Below are 22,674 nucleotides of genomic sequence, written 5' to 3' on the forward strand. Positions count from 1 at the left end.
ATCACTGGATCAGCTTTAGCTCCGCCCCTTTCACTCGTCCTCCATCCAATCCGCACGCATGAAGCCTCGCCACACACTCTTTCTGTTATGCTTTATTTGAGCGTTCAGTTTACACTGTGACACAATTAGAACATCACAGTAGTTACGAGGAACACCAATAGAGAAAGTAAAGTAGCACAGCTCACAGTAAAACAGACCGTCTGCTGAAAAGAAGAGGGCATTACACACATTAATAAACATTAAATACACATTTTCTCTTTTAAATAATCAGTTTTACTCAGATGTGTGCGAGGAGAGATCTGATGTGTACAGTATTTCAACTATTTTATGTTCCTTCAAAACAAACTGATGTTTTAAATCACACACACCTCCCAGCCCTGCTTATTAATGTAACCCGTATATGGGACGCGGTGAGTAAGAGATGTCGTACCGAAGCTGACACTGACACTCAAACACTCCTGATGATTCGGTGACGGTCAGTGTCTCCCGGACGACTGAAGCACCGCCCCCATCATGAGCTCTCCCACAACTCTCCTGTGCGACACACGGGGTTCATCGACGTTTGAGCGAGTAAATGATGACAGTGCCATAGAGCTTCTTAACATCAGTAATATATCAAACACACCTTGTGTGACTGTCATTAAATAGGGAGCCTAGCTGGGGGAAAAAGCATGGATTTATAATTTACATTTTGAAAATAAAGAATACATGTATAAATTTCATCAGATTGAAAATGAGTTTCAGAAACGATGATAATGTTGAGACGGTGTGTTTTAGGTCTGTGTGTTTAACTGATTGTGTGTGTGTGTGTGTGTGTGTGTGTGTGTGTAGTGTGCTCAGGACGATAAAGCCACCATCAGATGTGAGACGTCTCCTCCGTCCACGCCGTCCTCCATGCGACTCCACAAGGGGTCGCTACACACCTCGAGCCACGAGGACATCAGAGACGTGCGCAGGTCAGTGACGCTAGCTCATCTTCATGCTAAAGCCTGGGTCAGATCACACCATTTTAGCCCCATTTCGGCACGATCCATTTGATGTACGATTCGTAAACAACAACGGGTGTCGGGACGCAGGATTCGATCGTTTCATCTTGTATAGTGTGTCGTAGTGGACGACAACCGACGTGAGCGAGCGAGTGAGTGAGTGAGTGAGTGAGCGAGTGAGTGAGCGAGCGAGTGAGTGAGTGAGCGAGTGAGCGAGTGAGCGAGTGAGTGAGTGAGTGAGGCAGTGAGTGAGCCAGTGAGCCAGTGAGCGAGTGAGCGAGTGAGTGAGTGAGCGAGTGAGCGAGTGAGTGAGTGAGTGAGGCAGTGAGTGAGCCAGTGAGCCAGTGAGCGAGTGAGCGAGTGAGCGAGTGAGTGAGCGAGTGAGCGAGTGAGTGAGTGAGTGAGGCAGTGAGTGAGCCAGTGAGCCAGTGAGCGAGTGAGTGAGTGAGCGAGTGAGCGAGTGAGTGAGTGAGTGAGTGAGTGAGTGAGTGAGTGAGTGAGTGAGTGAGTGAGTGAGTGAGTGAGTGAGTGAGTGAGTGAGTGAGCGAGTGAGTGAGTGAGTGAGGCAGTGAGTGAGCCAGTGAGCCAGTGAGCGAGTGAGCGAGTGAGCGAGTGAGCGAGTGAGTGAGTGAGTGAGGCAGTGAGTGAGCCAGTGAGCCAGTGAGCGAGTGAGCGAGTGAGCGAGCGAGTGAGCGAGTGAGGCAGTGAGTGAGCCAGTGAGCCAGTGAGCGAGTGAGTGAGTGAGTGAGTGAGTGAGCGAGTGAGTGAGTGAGTGAGCGAGCGAGTGAGTGAGTGAGTGAGTGAGTGAGCGAGTGAGCGAGTGAGTGAGTGAGGCAGTGAGTGAGCCAGTGAGCCAGTGAGTGAGTGAGTGAGTGAGCGAGTGAGCGAGTGAGTGAGTGAGTGAGGCAGTGAGTGAGCCAGTGAGCCAGTGAGCGAGTGAGCGAGTGAGCGAGTGAGTGAGCGAGTGAGGCAGTGAGTGAGCCAGTGAGCCAGTGAGTGAGTGAGTGAGTGAGTGAGTGAGTGAGTGAGTGAGTGAGCGAGTGAGCGAGTGAGCGAGTGAGCGAGTGAGTGAGTGAGTGAGTGAGTGAGTGAGTGAGTGAGTGAGTGAGCGAGTGAGTGAGTGAGTGAGTGAGTGAGCGAGTGAGCGAGTGAGCGAGTGAGCGAGTGAGTGAGTGAGTGAGTGAGCGAGTGCGTGAGCGAGTGAGCGAGTGAGCGAGTGAGCGAGTGAGCGAGTGAGCGAGTGAGTGAGGCAGTGAGTGAGTGAGTGAGTGAGTGAGTGAGTGAGTGAGTGAGTGAGTGAGCGAGTGAGCGAGTGAGCGAGTGAGCGAGTGAGGCAGTGAGTGAGGCAGTGAGTGAGGCAGTGAGTGAGTGAGGCAGTGAGTGAGTGAGTGAGTGAGTGAGTGAGTGAGGCAGTGAGTGAGGCAGTGAGTGAGGCAGTGAGTGAGTGAGTGAGTGAGTGAGTGAGCGAGTGAGCGAGTGAGTGAGTGAGTGAGTGAGGCAGTGAGTGAGGCAGTGAGTGAGTGAGGCAGTGAGGCAGTGAGTGAGTGAGTGAGTGAGTGAGTGAGTGAGTGAGTGAGCGAGTGAGCGAGTGAGCGAGTGAGTGAGTGAGCGAGTGAGGCAGTGAGTGAGGCAGTGAGTGAGTGAGTGAGTGAGGCAGTGGGTGAGCGAGCGAGTGAGCGAGTGAGCGAGTGAGGCAGTGAGTGAGGCAGTGAGTGAGTGAGCGAGTGAGCGAGTGAGCGAGTGAGCGAGTGAGTGAGTGAGTGAGTGAGTGAGTGAGTGAGTGAGTGAGTGAGCGAGCGAGCGAGCGAGTGAGTGAGTGAGCGAGTGAGTGAGCGAGCGAGCGAGTGAGTGAGTGAGTGAGTGAGTGAGTGAGTGAGTGAGTGAGCGAGTGAGTGAGCGAGTGAGCGAGCGAGCGAGCGAGCGAGCGAGCGAGCGAGTGAGTGAGTGAGTGAGTGAGTGAGTGAGCGAGCGAGCGAGTGAGTGAGTGAGTGAGTGAGTGAGCGAGTGAGCGAGTGAGGCAGTGAGTGAGTGAGTGAGTGAGTGAGCGAGTGAGCGAGCGAGTGAGGCAGTCAGTGACTATCGTAACAGACAAAAAAATTGTGTAATCTGAACCAGGCATATTGTGAGTGTTAGTGCAGGGTCAGAGTGATGACGTGTGTGTGTGTGTGTGTGCAGCGCTGGCCTGCAGGACAGTAACCCCAGCAGCAGTAACAGCAGTCAGGACTCACTCAACAAGGCCACCAAGAAGAAAAGCATCAAGGTTTCCATCGGCCGTCTGTTCGCCAAGAAGGAGAAGAGTCGAGCCGGTGCTGCGGGGAAAGAGTCTCCTGTGCCAGGTGTGCATCACACACTCCTCATCACACACTCCTCATTTACTTTTGATAAATGAACAGAATGTGAATGAATAGACATGAACATCTTGAATGATGTGGGGAGAGTATATATTCAGGAAATTTTTATTCTGAAGTGAACAAATCCTTTAAACCATTCCAGTCTTCAATCTTGGCACTGTAAATAAATGTGAATGAAGGGATCTCACTAAAGCACTTCCAGTCACATTTCACAATAAAACCTGAAATTATATTCTTGCATAAATTAAACACAGCCGGTTACACCGTTGCTCTTGCATCGTTAAAATGTTCCCCATATTCTCATCACTGCAATGCAGCTGATGCTTATTTAAATGAGGATTATAAATCCTGTGGCTCAGTAGAGCGTGACACCAGCGACGATCATGGGATCGATTCCCAGGGAAAGCAAGAACTGATCAAAATGTGAATATCTTGAATACAATGCAAGTTGCTTTGCATAAAAGCGTCTGCCAAATGCATTAATGTAAATGAGAATTATAATGCATTATATATATAATAGTGTTCACATGCGTGTTTAGTGATCAGCTCTAAATACAGGCGTAAACGGGTCTAATGTGTTCTGGATCGTGATGTGAGAAAACACACCAAAACTCCTGAGAATGTGACGAGTGTGTGTGTGTGTGTGTGGATCAGTGGCAGGAACGCCTGAAGGGAGCGGCTCACCGGACGCCATGACACTCGGCAAACTGGGCGGCCCTGCAGAGAAGAGCAGAAAACTGCAGAAGAAGTGAGTGACACGTCAATATCATTCATCAGAAACACAGAGAAGTGACTGCAGAAACTCTGATGCTTTAGTGTGTGCTTCATCATCTTCACTCGACTCCACTGACCCGCCATCATCTTCACTCACAGCCACTGACCCCCCATCATCTTCACTCGACTCCACTGACCCGCCATCATCTTCACTCGACTCCACTGACCCGCCATCATCTTCACTCGACTCCACTGACCCGCCATCATCTTCACTCGACACCTCTGACCCGCCATCATCTTCACTCGACACCACTGACCCGCCATCATCTTCACTCGACTCCACTGACCCGCCATCATCTTCACTCGACTCCACTGACCCGCCATCATCTTCACTCACAGCCACTGACCCCCCATCATCTTCACTCGACTCCACTGACCCGCCATCATCTTCACTCGACTCCACTGACCCGCCATCATCTTCACTCGACTCCACTGACCCGCCATCATCTTCACTCGACTCCACTGACCCGCCATCATCTTCACTCGACACCACTGACCCCCCATCATCTTCACTCGACTCCACTGACCCGCCATCATCTTCACTCGACTCCACTGACCCGCCATCATCTTCACTCGACTCCACTGACCCGCCATCATCTTCACTCGACTCCACTGACCCGCCATCATCTTCACTCGACTCCACTGACCCCCCATCATCTTCACTCGACTCCACTGACCCGCCATCATCTTCACTCGACTCCACTGACCCGCCATCATCTTCACTCGACACCACTGACCCGCCATCATCTTCACTCGACTCCACTGACCCGCCATCATCTTCACTCGACTCCACTGACCCGCCATCATCTTCACTCGACTCCACTGACCCGCCATCATCTTCACTCGACACCACTGACCCGCCATCATCTTCACTCGACTCCACTGACCCGCCATCATCTTCACTCGACTCCACTGACCCGCCATCATCTTCACTCGACTCCACTGACCCGCCATCATCTTCACTCGACTCCACTGACCCCCCATCATCTTCACTCGACTCCACTGACCCGCCATCATCTTCACTCGACTCCACTGACCCCCCATCATCTTCACTCTCAGCCACTGACCCCCCATCATCTTCACTCGACTCCACTGACCCGCCATCATCTTCACTCGACTCCACTGACCCCCCATCATCTTCACTCACAGCCACTGACCCGCCATCATCTTCACTCACAGCCACTGACCCCCCATCATCTTCACTCACAGCCACTGACCCGCCATCATCTTCACTCGACTCCACTGACCCGCCATCATCTTCACTCGACTCCACTGACACCCCATCATCTTCACTCGACTCCACTGACCCCCCATCATCTTCACTCACAGCCACTGACCCGCCATCATCTTCACTCGACACCACTGACCCCCCATCATCTTCACTCACAGCCACTGACCCCCCATCATCTTCACTCACAGCCACTGACCCGCCATCATCTTCACTCGACACCACTGACCCCCCATCATCTTCACTCACAGCCACTGACCCGCCATCATCTTCACTCGACTCCACTGACCCGCCATCATCTTCACTCGACACCACTGACCCCCCATCATCTTCACTCGACTCCACTGACCCGCCATCATCTTCACTCGACTCCACTGACCCCCCATCATCTTCACTCACAGCCACTGACCCCCCATCATCTTCACTCGACTCCACTGACCCGCCATCATCTTCACTCGACACCACTGACCCCCCATCATCTTCACTCGACTCCACTGACCCCCCATCATCTTCACTCGACTCCACTGACCCGCCATCATCTTCACTCGACTCCACTGACCCGCCATCATCTTCACTCGACTCCACTGACCCCCCATCATCTTCACTCGACTCCACTGACCCGCCATCATCTTCACTCGACTCCACTGACCCGCCATCATCTTCACTCGACTCCACTGACCCGCCATCATCTTCACTCGACACCACTGACCCGCCATCATCTTCACTCGACTCCACTGACCCGCCATCATCTTCACTCGACTCCACTGACCCCCCATCATCTTCACTCGACACCACTGACCCCCCATCATCTTCACTCACAGCCACTGACCCGCCATCATCTTCACTCACAGCCACTGACCCCCCATCATCTTCACTCGACACCACTGACCCCCCATCATCTTCACTCGACTCCACTGACCCCCCATCATCTTCACTCGACTCCACTGACCCCCCATCATCTTCACTCGACACCACTGACCCGCCATCATCTTCACTCGACTCCACTGACCCCCCATCATCTTCACTCGACACCACTGACCCCCCATCATCTTCACTCGACACCACTGACCCGCCATCATCTTCACTCGACTCCACTGACCCCCCATCATCTTCACTCGACACCACTGACCCGCCATCATCTTCACTCGACTCCACTGACCCCCCATCATCTTCACTCGACACCACTGACCCGCCATCATCTTCACTCGACACCACTGACCCCCCATCATCTTCACTCGACTCCACTGACCCCCCATCATCTTCACTCGACTCCACTGACCCCCCATCATCTTCACTCGACACCACTGACCCGCCATCATCTTCACTCGACTCCACTGACCCCCCATCATCTTCACTCGACACCACTGACCCCCCATCATCTTCACTCGACACCACTGACCCGCCATCATCTTCACTCGACACCACTGACCCCCCATCATCTTCACTCGACTCCACTGACCCCCCATCATCTTCACTCGACTCCACTGACCCCCCATCATCTTCACTCGACACCACTGACCCCCCATCATCTTCACTCGACACCACTGACCCGCCATCATCTTCACTCGACTCCACTGACCCCCCATCATCTTCACTCGACTCCACTGACCCCCCATCATCTTCACTCGACTCCACTGACCCCCCATCATCTTCACTCGACACCACTGACCCGCCATCATCTTCACTCGACTCCACTGACCCCCCATCATCTTCACTCGACTCCACTGACCCGCCATCATCTTCACTCGACTCCACTGACCCCCCATCATCTTCACTCGACTCCACTGACCCCCCATCATCTTCACTCGACACCACTGACCCGCCATCATCTTCACTCGACACCACTGACCCGCCATCATCTTCACTCGACTCCACTGACCCGCCATCATCTTCACTCGACTCCACTGACCCGCCATCATCTTCACTCGACACCACTGACCCCCCATCATCTTCACTCACAGCCACTGACCCGCCATCATCTTCACTCGACTCCACTGACCCGCCATCATCTTCACTCGACACCACTGACCCCCCATCATCTTCACTCGACTCCACTGACCCGCCATCATCTTCACTCGACTCCACTGACCCCCCATCATCTTCACTCACAGCCACTGACCCCCCATCATCTTCACTCGACTCCACTGACCCGCCATCATCTTCACTCGACACCACTGACCCCCCATCATCTTCACTCGACTCCACTGACCCCCCATCATCTTCACTCGACTCCACTGACCCGCCATCATCTTCACTCGACTCCACTGACCCGCCATCATCTTCACTCGACTCCACTGACCCCCCATCATCTTCACTCGACTCCACTGACCCGCCATCATCTTCACTCGACTCCACTGACCCGCCATCATCTTCACTCGACTCCACTGACCCGCCATCATCTTCACTCGACACCACTGACCCGCCATCATCTTCACTCGACTCCACTGACCCGCCATCATCTTCACTCGACTCCACTGACCCCCCATCATCTTCACTCGACACCACTGACCCCCCATCATCTTCACTCACAGCCACTGACCCGCCATCATCTTCACTCACAGCCACTGACCCCCCATCATCTTCACTCGACACCACTGACCCCCCATCATCTTCACTCGACTCCACTGACCCCCCATCATCTTCACTCGACTCCACTGACCCCCCATCATCTTCACTCGACACCACTGACCCGCCATCATCTTCACTCGACTCCACTGACCCCCCATCATCTTCACTCGACACCACTGACCCCCCATCATCTTCACTCGACACCACTGACCCGCCATCATCTTCACTCGACTCCACTGACCCCCCATCATCTTCACTCGACACCACTGACCCGCCATCATCTTCACTCGACACCACTGACCCGCCATCATCTTCACTCGACTCCACTGACCCGCCATCATCTTCACTCGACTCCACTGTCCCGCCATCATCTTCACTCACAGCCACTGACCCCCCATCATCTTCACTCGACTCCACTGACCCCCCATCATCTTCACTCGACACCACTGACCCGCCATCATCTTCACTCGACTCCACTGACCCGCCATCATCTTCACTCGACTCCACTGACCCGCCATCATCTTCACTCGACACCACTGACCCGCCATCATCTTCACTCGACACCACTGACCCGCCATCATCTTCACTCGACACCACTGACCCGCCATCATCTTCACTCGACTCCACTGACCCGCCATCATCTTCACTCGACTCCACTGACCCGCCATCATCTTCACTCGACTCCACTGACCCGCCATCATCTTCACTCACAGCCACTGACCCGCCATCATCTTCACTCGACACCACTGACCCGCCATCATCTTCACTCGACACCACTGACCCGCCATCATCTTCACTCGACACCACTGACCCGCCATCATCTTCACTCGACACCACTGACCCGCCATCATCTTCACTCGACTCCACTGACCCCCCATCATCTTCACTCACAGCCACTGACCCGCCATCATCTTCACTCGACACCACTGACCCGCCATCATCTTCACTCGACACCACTGACCCGCCATCATCTTCACTCGACACCACTGACCCGCCATCATCTTCACTCGACTCCACTGACCCCCCATCATCTTCACTCACAGCCACTGACCCGCCATCATCTTCACTCGACACCACTGACCCGCCATCATCTTCACTCGACTCCACTGACCCCCCATCATCTTCACTCGACACCTCTGACCCGCCATCATCTTCACTCGACACCACTGACCCGCCATCATCTTCACTCGACACCACTGACCCGCCATCATCTTCACTCGACACCACTGACCCGCCATCATCTTCACTCGACTCCACTGACCCGCCATCATCTTCACTCACAGCCACTGACCCGCCATCATCTTCACTCGACACCACTGACCCGCCATCATCTTCACTCGACACCACTGACCCGCCATCATCTTCACTCGACTCCACTGACCCGCCATCATCTTCACTCGACACCTCTGACCCGCCATCATCTTCACTCGACTCCACTGACCCGCCATCATCTTCACTCACAGCCACTGACCCGCCATCATCTTCACTCACAGCCACTGACCCGCCATCATCTTCACTCGCAGCCACTGACCCGCCATCATCTTCACTCGACACCACTGACCCGCCATCATCTTCACTCGACTCCACTGACCCGCCATCATCTTCACTCACAGCCACTGACCCGCCATCATCTTCACTCACAGCCACTGACCCCCCATCATCTTCACTCGACTCCACTGACCCGCCATCATCTTCACTCGACTCCACTGACCCGCCATCATCTTCACTCGACTCCACTGACCCCCCATCATCTTCACTCGACTCCACTGACCCGCCATCATCTTCACTCGACTCCACTGACCCCCCATCATCTTCACTCACAGCCACTGACCCCCCATCATCTTCACTCGACTCCACTGACCCGCCATCATCTTCACTCGACACCACTGACCCGCCATCATCTTCACTCGACTCCACTGACCCGCCATCATCTTCACTCGACTCCACTGACCCCCCATCATCTTCACTCGACACCACTGACCCCCCATCATCTTCACTCGACTCCACTGACCCGCCATCATCTTCACTCGACTCCACTGACCCCCCATCATCTTCACTCGACACCACTGACCCGCCATCATCTTCACTCGACTCCACTGACCCGCCATCATCTTCACTCGACACCACTGACCCCCCATCATCTTCACTCGACTCCACTGACCCGCCATCATCTTCACTCGACTCCACTGACCCCCCATCATCTTCACTCGACACCACTGACCCGCCATCATCTTCACTCGACTCCACTGACCCCCCATCATCTTCACTCGACTCCACTGACCCGCCATCATCTTCACTCGACTCCACTGACCCGCCATCATCTTCACTCGACACCACTGACCCGCCATCATCTTCACTCGACTCCACTGACCCGCCATCATCTTCACTCGACTCCACTGACCCCCCATCATCTTCACTCGACACCACTGACCCCCCATCATCTTCACTCGACTCCACTGACCCGCCATCATCTTCACTCGACTCCACTGACCCCCCATCATCTTCACTCGACACCACTGACCCGCCATCATCTTCACTCGACTCCACTGACCCGCCATCATCTTCACTCGACACCACTGACCCGCCATCATCTTCACTCGACTCCACTGACCCCCCATCATCTTCACTCGACACCACTGACCCGCCATCATCTTCACTCGACTCCACTGACCCGCCATCATCTTCACTCGACTCCACTGACCCGCCATCATCTTCACTCGACACCTCTGACCCGCCATCATCTTCACTCACAGCCACTGACCCGCCATCATCTTCACTCACAGCCACTGACCCGCCATCATCTTCACTCACAGCCACTGACCCGCCATCATCTTCACTCGACACCACTGACCCGCCATCATCTTCACTCGACTCCACTGACCCGCCATCATCTTCACTCGACTCCACTGACCCGCCATCATCTTCACTCGATACCACTGACCCGCCATCATCTTCACTCGACTCCACTGACCCCCCATCATCTTCACTCGACACCTCTGACCCGCCATCATCTTCACTCGACTCCACTGACCCCCCATCATCTTCACTCGACTCCACTGACCCGCCATCATCTTCACTCACAGCCACTGACCCCCCATCATCTTCACTCGACACCTCTGACCCGCCATCATCTTCACTCGACTCCACTGACCCGCCATTATCTTCACTCGACTCCACTGACCCGCCATCATCTTCACTCACAGCCACTGACCCGCCATCATCTTCACTCGACACCACTGACCCGCCATCATCTTCACTCGACTCCACTGACCCGCCATCATCTTCACTCACAGCCACTGACCCGCCATCATCTTCACTCGACACCACTGACCCGCCATCATCTTCACTCGACTCCACTGACCCGCCATCATCTTCACTCGACTCCACTGACCCGCCATCATCTTCACTCACAGCCACTGACCCCCCATCATCTTCACTCGACACCTCTGACCCGCCATCATCTTCACTCGACACCACTGACCCGCCATCATCTTCACTCGACTCCACTGACCCGCCATCATCTTCACTCGACACCACTGACCCGCCATCATCTTCACTCGACACCACTGACCCCCCATCATCTTCACTCGACTCCACTGACCCGCCATCATCTTCACTCGACACCACTGACCCGCCATCATCTTCACTCGACACCACTGACCCGCCATCATCTTCACTCGACACCACTGACCCCCCATCATCTTCACTCGACTCCACTGACCCGCCATCATCTTCACTCGACACCACTGACCCGCCATCATCTTCACTCGACTCCACTGACCCGCCATCATCTTCACTCGACACCACTGACCCGCCATCATCTTCACTCGACACCACTGACCCCCCATCATCTTCACTCGACTCCACTGACCCGCCATCATCTTCACTCGACACCACTGACCCGCCATCATCTTCACTCGACACCACTGACCCGCCATCATCTTCACTCGACACCACTGACCCCCCATCATCTTCACTCGACTCCACTGACCCCCCATCATCTTCACTCGACACCTCTGACCCGCCATCATCTTCACTCGACACCACTGACCCGCCATCATCTTCACTCGACTCCACTGACCCGCCATCATCTTCACTCGACACCACTGACCCGCCATCATCTTCACTCGACACCACTGACCCCCCATCATCTTCACTCGACTCCACTGACCCGCCATCATCTTCACTCGACTCCACTGACCCCCCATCATCTTCACTCGACTCCACTGACCCGCCATCATCTTCACTCACAGCCACTGACCCCCCATCATCTTCACTCGACTCCACTGACCCGCCATCATCTTCACTCTCAGCCACTGACCCCCCATCATCTTCACTCACAGCCACTGACCCCCCATCATCTTCACTCACAGCCACTGACCCCCCATCATCTTCACTCGACACCTCTGACCCGCCATCATCTTCACTCGACTCCACTGACCCGCCATCATCTTCACTCGACTCCACTGACCCGCCATCATCTTCACTCACAGCCACTGACCCCCCATCATCTTCACTCACAGCCACTGACCCGCCATCATCTTCACTCGACTCCACTGACCCGCCATCATCTTCACTCGACTCCTCTGACCCGCCATCATCTTCACTCGACTCCACTGACCCGCCATCATCTTCACTCGACTCCACTGACCCGCCATCATCTTCACTCACAGCCACTGACCCCCCATCATCTTCACTCACAGCCACTGACCCCCCATCATCTTCACTCACAGCCACTGACCCCCCATCATCTTCACTCGACACCACTGACCCGCCATCATCTTCACTCGACTCCTCTGACCCGCCATCATCTTCACTCGACTCCACTGACCCGCCATCATCTTCACTCGACTCCACTGACCCGCCATCATCTTCACTCACAGCCACTGACCCCCCATCATCTTCACTCACAGCCACTGACCCGCCATCATCTTCACTCGACTCCACTGACCCGCCATCATCTTCACTCACAGCCACTGACCCGCCATCATCTTCACTCGACTCCACTGACCCGCCATCATCTTCACTCACAGCCACACCGCTGTCACAAGTGTTGAGGCCCCAATATACTTTACGCAATATATTAGACCCAGTATAAGTACTACGTTTGCTTATACGATTGCAGCTTTACATTACTAAACATGTTTGAAATCATCGGTTGTTTGATTATGCCGAAGTATATCGGGGTCTTTATGGTTTAAGGCACCGCAGCGGTTCCAGTGTGTTGCTGTCAGTATGATTCATGTCTCATTACCCATCAGTCTTGCAGTGGCTCATTCTGGTTGTTTCCCCTCCTCTCTCCTCACACACTCTTTCATGTGTCACTCATAGCCCAAACTCAGGGTAAGTGTCTGCAGACCGTCGTGTGTGTGTGTGTGTGTGTGTGTGTGTGTGTGTGTGTGTGTGTGTGTGTGTGTGTGTGTGTGTGTGTGTGGCATGAAAACCACCTGCATGTCTCATGCTTGCTGTGATGCTCTTCAGCTCTACTAACCTTCTGACCTTTACAACATTACTCATGGTTTGAGTTGAAAACCGCACGGTGAAGGTTTCATAACTGTATTGGTTAATTCTTAGATTTATGCATTGATTTATTTAGCGAAAAATAAATATATTTATTTATAAAGTAGGATTTAATACAACAGCGATTGCCCTATGTGCTGTACACTCTATTATGCTGGAGAAAGTGAAGAAAGTGTCTCACAAAAAAATAGTCCGTATAAATGTGAAGTTGCGCTGGTCTTCTCTCCTCTATTGTGTCGTAAATCGAGTGAAGCACTTCTGGAACAAGAACAAATGTGGGCGGGGCTTGATTGTGTTCGTGGGGAATTGCTTGGATGTTGTGGTTTGTTATTGGCTGATCTCATGTGAGTGACAGGTTGCCCCGCCCTCGTCATTAGAGAAGAGATGCTGCTGTTATTCTGATTCAAGTTCGAGTTGAGTTCGGGTTGAGTTGAGTGGAGGTCGAGTAGAGTTCGAGTTGAGTAGAGTTCGGGTTGAGGTCGAGTAGAGTTCGAGTTGTGTAGAGTTCGGGTTGAGTTGAGTTGAGGTCGAGTAGAGTTCGAGTTGAGTAGAGTTCGGGTAGAGTTCGAGTTGAGTAGAGTTCGGGTTGAGGTCGAGTTGAGTAGAGTTCGAGTTGAGTAGAGTTCGGGTTGAGGTCGAGTTGAGTTCGAGTTGAGGTCGAGTTGAGTAGAGTTCGAGTTGAGTAGAGTTCGGGTTGAGGTCGAGTTGAGTTCGGGTTGAGGTCGAGTTGAGTAGAGTTCGGGTTGAGGAACTCACGAGCCTTATTAGCCGGTTGAAACCGGTTAACCGATTAGTTTAAAATATGCTACGCTATTTGACATAACAGCCATTTCGAGCCGCGCCTGCAATTTCGCAACTCTGTTGCATCTCTCCGCCGCTCTGCCTCCCGCTCACACACACACACACACACACCCCGGCGCCACCCTCCCGCTCACACACACACACACACACGGCGCCGGCTTCCACTCACGTCAATTTTTAAAATCCCCAACAGCGGGAAACATGAGTCCCGCAAACGCGCCGCCGAGGAGCTTGTATGTAATCGGCGGACAAATGGCTCCTTAGTTTCGAAAAGGTTTGGGTACAAGGTGATCGCGTTGAAAATAAAGGCGTTTGTCTAGCGTTAGAAGCTCATTTGAAACATTGCCGCGGCTCATTTCAAAAAATGACAGCTCCGAACCGAAGAGACGCCGCTTTAGTTTGAGGTAGTGCTAACAATAATAAAGAAAGATGATGATCATCATCACCTTATCTGTTACCACTGAAATGTATTTGTAATGTATTTTCATATTTAAGCGCTGTATCACACAAGTTGCAACTTGCGTTACATCTGTGTCATTCTGTTTGGTGAAATGGTCCCACACACTCTTCTCTGCACGCTTCCTCCTGTCGTCTGCCCTGTCTCTAACCTCGAGTGTGTTAGCCTGTAGCCTTTACTTTTCGCAATCCTTGTGAGCGCGCGAACCCAAACGCTGTGACCTCGCGCCGAATGTTTTTATTGGTTTATTAAGTACAAATGGGCGAGTTATGAAAGATTGAGTGAGGGATTTGTTCACTTCACACAAAAAGATCTTGGAATGTGACGGCTAACTGTAGTAGCGTTTAGTCCACTCTCTATAATAGACTAATTTAGAGATCACTTTTTTTTTTTTTTTACCGACTACCAACAACTTTGATCGGTTAACGTTGATACGGTCAACCATCGGTCAAACGGTCATCGGTTAACATCCCTAGGTTGAGTTCGAGTTGAGGTCGAGTTGAGTAGAGTTCGAGTTCGGGTTGAGGTCGAGTAGAGTTCGGGTTGAGGTCGAGTAGAGTTCGGGTTGAGGTCGAGTTGAGTAGAGTTCGGGTTGAGGTCGAGTTGAGTAGAGTTCGAGTTGAGGTCGAGTTGAGTAGAGTTCGGGTTGAGGTCGAGTAGAGTTCGGGTTGAGTTCGGGTTGAGGTCGAGTAGAGTTTGAGTTGAGGTCGAGTAGAGTTTGAGTTGAGGTTGAGGTTGAGTTCGGGTTGAGTTCGAGTTGAGTTCGAGTTGGAGAAGTTGGGGTTGAGTTGGAGAAGTTGGGGTTGGAGTTGGAGAAGTTGGGGTTGGAGTTGGAGAAGTTGGGGTTGGAGTTGGAGAAGTTGGGGTTGGAGTTGGAGAAGTTGGGGTTGGAGTTGGAGAAGTTGGGGTTGGAGTTGGAGAAGTTGGGGTTGGAGTTGGAGAAGTTGGGGTTGGAGTTGGAGAAGTTGGGGTTGGAGTTGGAGAAGTTGGGGTTGGAGTTGGAGAAGTTGGGGTTGGAGTTGGAGAAGTTGGGGTTGGAGTTGGAGAAGTTGGGGTTGGAGTTGGAGAAGTTGGGGTTGGAGTTGGAGAAGTTGGGGTTGGAGTTGGAGAAGTTGGGGTTGGAGTTGGAGAAGTTGGGGTTGGAGTTGGAGAAGTTGGGGTTGGAGTTGGAGAAGTTGGGGTTGGAGTTGGAGAAGTTGGGGTTGGAGTTGGAGAAGTTGGGGTTGGAGTTGGAGAAGTTGGGGTTGGAGTTGGAGAAGTTGGGGTTGGAGTTGGAGAAGTTGGGGTTGGAGTTGGAGAAGTTGGGGTTGGAGTTGGAGAAGTTCGGGGTTGGAGTTGGAGAAGTTCGGGGTTGGAGTTGGAGAAGTTCGGGGTTGGAGTTGGAGAAGTTCGGGGTTGGAGTTGGAGAAGTTCGGGGTTGGAGTTGGAGAAGTTCGGGGTTGGAGTTGGAGAAGTTCGGGGTTGGAGTTGGAGAAGTTCGGGGTTGAGTTGGAGAAGTTCGGGGTTGGAGTTGGAGAAGTTCGGGGTTGGAGTTGGAGAAGTTCGGGGTTGGAGTTGGAGAAGTTCGGGGTTGGAGTTGGAGAAGTTCGGGGTTGGAGTTGGAGAAGTTCGGGGTTGAGTTGGAGAAGTTCGGGGTTGAGTTGGAGAAGTTCGGGGTTGGAGTTGGAGAAGTTCGGGGTTGAGTTGGAGAAGTTCGGGGTTGAGTTGGAGAAGTTGGGGTGAAACAGAGCTGAACTACTGAGTGTGAGAGGAATATTTGTCTCTCGAAAGAAAGTCCATAATTCACCCAAAAATCTCTTTAACTCCTTTTTTAAATAAAAAATAAAAAATATAAATATAAAGTAGCTAAAGTTAGTTAAATTAGCTTATTAACCTTTAATATCATGATTGGTAATGCGATGGTTGAATCCCTGGTTGTTCTGGTGATGTTTTGATGATTTGTTGTTGGTGGAAGTTCTTTCTCTCAAAACTCTTCTGCTAATCCAGTTGCCGTTTCCTCACACCTGTACATGTGCTGTTCTCTGACCGTACGAATGCTTCATATTACTGCATATCATCATTCTTGCATATGTTTGGCCCATAATAACACAAGCTCTTTGCGTGCATGTTCATAATGTTTTCTCTGTGTTCCCAGACACGAGTTGCTGGAGGAAGCGTGTCGGCAGGGTCTTCCCTTCGCTCAGTGGGACGGTCCAACTGTCGTGGTGTGGCTCGAGGTACCACACACTCACCTGTCCACACACTCCTCACCTGTCCACACAAACTCACATGTCCACACACTCCTCACCTGTCCACACACACTCACCTGTCCACACACCCCTCATCTGTCCACACACCCCTCATCTGTCCACACACTCCTCACCTGTCCACACACTCCTCACCTGTCCACACACTCCTCCCCTGTCCACACACTCCTCCCCTGTCCACACACTCCTCACCTGTCCACACACACTCACCTGTCCACACACACTCACCTGTTTCCTGATCATGAGGAAAGCAGTGTGTCCTGATGATGGTGTGTGTGTGTGTTGTGTTTCTCAGCTGTGGGTTGGGATGCCTGCATGGTATGTGGCCGCTTGTCGTGCCAACGTGAAGAGCGGAGCCATCATGTCTGCCCTGTCCGACACTGAGATCCAGCGCGAGATCGGCATCAGCAACCCTCTTCACCGCCTCAAACTTCGCCTCGCGATCCAGGAGATCATGTCACTCACGAGCCCGTCGGCGCCACCGACCTCCAGAACGGTAGGAAACAGCCTGGCCTTCAGATATATCTGCTGACACACTCAAACAGAGATCTGACACGCTCGCACACACCTCAGCTCTCCTCAGGGTTTACAGGTGTGCTGCTACCGGGGTCTTGTCCCTCCAGCATTTTCACAGTAGATTCTGCCAGGCATCAACACATGATACATGAACCTTCTCACATCAGCTTCACGCTTTTAGAAACTGAAGTGAGGTAATTTCAAGCTGCAAGATTAATGAACATAAAACAGGACTCACGATATGTGATTGTCAAATCTCAAAGGCTACAATTAACTCTTTCCCTGCCAGTGTTTTCTAAAAAAAAAGTTGCCCATCAGCATTTTTGATCATATTCACTATTTTTATGTCTCCCAGAATATTTTGTTGTATGAATATGTGAAGAGTCAATATATCAAAAGAACAGTCTCTGCTTTTAAACAAACACACAAACAAACATTTTATTCTAGCTTCATGCATTCTTTTATCAACACTTGAATGTGGGTAAGTCTCTTCGAAAAAACATTTTGATCAAAAATCAGGTTTTGTCCGGATGGGATTGAGAGTGATGACCAGAACACAGATGGAGTGGGTCGAGTCCGATATAAGCGCTGTGAGTTTCAGGCTGAAGCGCAGCACTGTGTTCACTTACATGTTTGATTGACCGTCAATGTGCAACATGAAGTGCATTTGCATTTACTCTGAGTTTGTGTCGCTTTAACGTGCATCTGGAAACACAGTATGTGCCAGACATCAGCACAGACATCAGCACAGACATCAGCACAGACATCAGCACAGACATCAGCACAGACATCAGCACAGACATCAGCACAGACATCAGCACAGACATCAGCACAGACATCAGCACAGCACAGACATCTGCACAGCACAGACATCTGCACAGACATCAGCACAGACATCAGCAGAGACATCAGCACAGCACAGACATCAGCACAGCACAGACATCAGCACAGCACAGACATCAGCACAGCACAGACATCAGCACAGCACAGACATCAGCACAGCACAGACATCAGCACAGCACAGACATCAGCACAGCACAGACATCAGCACAGACATCAGCGCAGCACAGACATCAGCACAGACATCAGCACAGCACAGACATCAGCACAGACATCAGCGCAGCACAGACATCAGCACAGACATCAGCACAGACATCAGCGCAGCACAGACATCAGCACAGACATCAGCAGAGACATCAGCACAGCACAGACATCAGCACAGCACAGACATCAGCACAGCACAGACATCAGCACAGCACAGACATCAGCACAGCACAGACATCAGCACAGCACAGACATCAGCACAGCACAGACATCAGCACAGCACAGACATCAGCACAGCACAGACATCAGCACAGCACAGACATCAGCACAGCACAGACATCAGCACAGACATCTGCACAGCACAGACATCTGCACAGCACAGACATCTGCACAGCACAGACATCTGCACAGCACAGACATCTGCACAGCACAGACATCTGCACAGCACAGACATCAGCACAGACATCTGCACAGCACAGACACTTGCACAGACATCTGCACAGACATCAGCACAGCACAGAGACCTGCACAGCACAGACATCAGCACAGCACAGACATCAGCACAGGCATCAGCGCAGACATCTGCACAGACATCAGCACAGGCATCTGCACAGACATCTACACAGACATCAGCACAGCACAGACACCTGCACAGACATCTGCACAGACATCAGCACAGACATCAGCACAGGCATCAGCACAGGCATCAGCACAGCACAGAGATCAGCACAGGCATCAGCACAGACATCAACACAGCACAGACATCAGCACAGACATCAGCACAGGCATCAGCACAGACACCTGCACAGACATCAGCACAGACATCAGCACTGCACAGGCATCAGCACAGGCATCAGCACAGACATCAGCACTGCACAGGCATCAGCACAGACATCAGCACAGACATCAACACAGCACAGACATCAGCACAGGCATCAGCACAGACACCTGCACAGACATCAACACAGCACAGACATCAGCACAGGCATCAGCACAGACACCTGCACAGACATCAGCACAGCACAGACATCTGCACAGGCATCTGCACAGACATCAGCACAGACATCTGCACAGACATCAGCACAGACATCTGCACAGGCATCAGCACAGACATCAGCACAGACACCTGCACAGACATCAGCACAGCACAGGCATCAGCACAGACACCTGCACAGACATCAGCACAGCACAGACATCTGCACAGACATCTGCACTGACATCTGCACAGACATCAGCACAGCACAGGCATCAGCACAGACACCTGCACAGACATCAGCACAGCACAGACATCTGCACAGACATCTGCACAGACATCAGCACAGGCATCAGCACAGGCATCAGCACAGGCATCAGCACAGACACCTGCACAGACATCAGCACAGCACAGACATCTGCACAGGCATCTGCACAGACATCAGCACAGACATCAGCACAGACATCAGCACAGACATCAGCACAGCACAGACATCAGCACAGGCATCAGCACAGACACCTGCACAGACATCAGCACAGCACAGACATCTGCACAGGCATCTGCACAGACATCTGCACAGACATCTGCACAGACATCAGCACAGGCATCAGCACAGGCATCAGCACAGACACCTGCACAGACATCAGCACAGCACAGACATCTGCACAGACATCTGCACAGACATCAGCACAGACATCAGCACAGACATCAGCACAGACATCAGCACAGACATCAGCACAGACATCAGCACAGACATCAGCACAGACATCAGCACAGACATCAGCACAGCACAGACATCAGCACAGGCATCAGCACAGACACCTGCACAGACATCAGCACAGCACAGACATCTGCACAGACATCAGCACAGACATCTGCACAGACATCAGCACAGACATCTGCACAGGCATCAGCACAGGCATCAGCACAGCACAGACACCTGCACAGACATCTGCACAGACATCAGCGCAGGCATCAGCGCAGGCATCTGCACAGGCATCAGCACAGACATCAGCACAGACATCAGCACAGGCATCAGCACAGACATCTGCACAGGCATCAGCACAGACATCTGCACAGGCATCAGCACGCAGACATCAGCACAGACATCAGCACAGGCATCAGCACAGGCATCAGCACAGACATCAGCACAGGCATCAGCGCAGGCTTCAGCGCAGGCATCAGCACAGACATCAGCACAGGCATCAGCGCAGACATCAGCGCAGGCATCAGCGCGCAGACATCAGCACAGACATCAGCACAGGCATCAGCACAGGCATCAGCACAGCACAGACATCAGCACAGCACAGACATCAGCACAGCACAGACATCAGCACAGACATCAGCACAGACATCTGCACAGGCATCAGCACAGACATCAGCACAGCACAGGCATCAGCGCAGACATCAGCGCAGGCATCAGCGCGCAGACATCAGCACAGACATCAGCACAGGCATCAGCACAGGCATCAGCACAGCACAGACATCAGCACAGACATCAGCACAGCACAGACATCAGCACAGACATCAGCACAGCACAGACATCAGCACAGACATCAGCACAGACATCTGCACAGACATCAGCACAGACATCTGCACAGACAACAGCACAGGCATCAGCGCAGACATCAGCACAGACATCAGCACAGCGCAGGCATCAGCGCAGGCATCAGCGCACAGACATCAGCACAGACATCAGCGCAGACATCAGCGCAGACATCAGCACAGACATCAGCACAGGCATCAGCACAGACATCAGCACAGCACAGGCATCAGCGCAGGCATCAGCACGCAGACATCAGCACAGGCATCAGCACAGACATCAGCACAGACATCAGCACAGACATCAGCACTGGCATCAGCACTGGCATCAGCACAGGCATCAGCACAGGCATCAGCGCAGGCATCAGCGCAGGCATCAGCGCAGGCATCAGCGCAGGCATCAGCGCAGACATCAGCGCAGGCATCAGCGCAGGCATCAGCACAGACATTTTATAATTATTAATTTATATATTGATATATAATCACAAAATTCTGCAGCCCTACAAACAAGCACAGCAAACCTGGAATTTTCTGTTTTTGTTTTGTTTTTCAGAATTTTCTCATTTCATTAGAAATGGCAATCATATTTTTAATCAGAAAAGATGCAGTTAGATTTTCTTCAGCTCGAGCAGCCCTTATTGGGATTTTTCAGGCATGTTGATGTGAGATCCTCGTTGATGTGAGAGTTGTTGGTGAACAGCAGAAGAGTTCTCGCACACACACACACACACACACACACACACACGTCTGTTCTCTCTCTCTCTCTCTCGCATGCCTCACACATTAACACCTGATGGGATGTTTGACCGCTTTCACTAATGTTCCTGCTGCTCAATAACACACTCTTCCTCTTTCACTCCATCTGTCCTCACTTGTTTCCCTCGCTCACTCACGGATCATGTAGTCTTCTGGGAATGTCTGGCTCACACACGAGGAGATGGAGAGTTTGGCCGCCACGCCGCTCACGGTCAGTCAGCTGATGTGTGTGTGTGTGTGTGTGTGATGTTTACTGTATTTGCTCTTCTGCTACTGATCGCCTCCCCTCGCTCCACATGCTAACCTGCTAACACGCTAACCACAGGAGGACGAGGAGGGCGGCTGGGCGCAGGTTTGAACCTCTTCCACACACACACCTCTGCTTTTCTTCTGATGGCTTAGTTTTATTGCACAACACATGCAGGTCCCATGATCTGTCAGGAACACGTTCATTTCACATTTCACTTCAGAATCAGACCAAAATGAGTCAGAAAATCAAGCTTAGAGTTTGACATGACTGAATGGATTCTCTTTGAGAGTCTGTGGAGGTTTGTGAGTGGACGTGCTCCCGACGGTTCGCTGAGATTCACTGCAGTTCTTCATCATAAACGTTTGCTGGTCTTGCTCTATGAAGCACTCATTCTGTTTCTGGATCTCTCTGAGAACAGGATCTGATGATGGTTTAATGTTCGTAAAATCATGAGATTATGATCGATCAACTCTGCTTCTGTATGAACTCAAGTCGGCTTTATTTCTATCGCACTTTATACAGTACATATCGTTTAAAAGCAGCTTTACAAGAACATAATAATCAATAATGCAAACTTGATCAAATATGAGACAAATTCACATTGAGCTGTAAAGCAGCTTTAAAAAGATTCTTATTCAGTTCATTTTCTTATCATCTGATGG

The 22,674-nt window shown here is 52.1% G+C and overlaps 1 protein-coding gene across 8 annotated transcripts in view; it reads left to right on the forward strand.

Annotated features, from left to right (window-relative positions):
• The window catches only part of ppfia1 (PTPRF interacting protein alpha 1), a 77,750-nt gene that overhangs the window by 36,353 nt on the left and 18,723 nt on the right, over positions 1-22,674 (forward strand). For 5 of the 8 annotated variants that reach the window (XM_079621471.1, XM_079621468.1, XM_079621472.1 and 2 more), the window contains 7 exons: positions 832-956; positions 3,162-3,322; positions 3,992-4,085; positions 16,820-16,901; positions 17,227-17,427; positions 21,911-21,973; positions 22,088-22,114. In XM_079621471.1, the coding sequence (XP_079477597.1) occupies positions 832-956; positions 3,162-3,322; positions 3,992-4,085; positions 16,820-16,901; positions 17,227-17,427; positions 21,911-21,973; positions 22,088-22,114 (753 nt within the window). The remainder of the gene's footprint in view (positions 1-831; positions 957-3,161; positions 3,323-3,991; positions 4,086-16,819; positions 16,902-17,226; positions 17,428-21,910; positions 21,974-22,087; positions 22,115-22,674) is intronic. The other 3 variants (XM_079621474.1, XM_079621475.1, XM_079621473.1) reach the window with 1 other exon arrangement.

The sequence above is a fragment of the Phoxinus phoxinus genome (assembly GCF_949152265.1).
Source record: "Phoxinus phoxinus genome assembly, chromosome: 8".
Classification (NCBI taxonomy): Eukaryota; Metazoa; Chordata; class Actinopteri; order Cypriniformes; family Leuciscidae; genus Phoxinus; species Phoxinus phoxinus.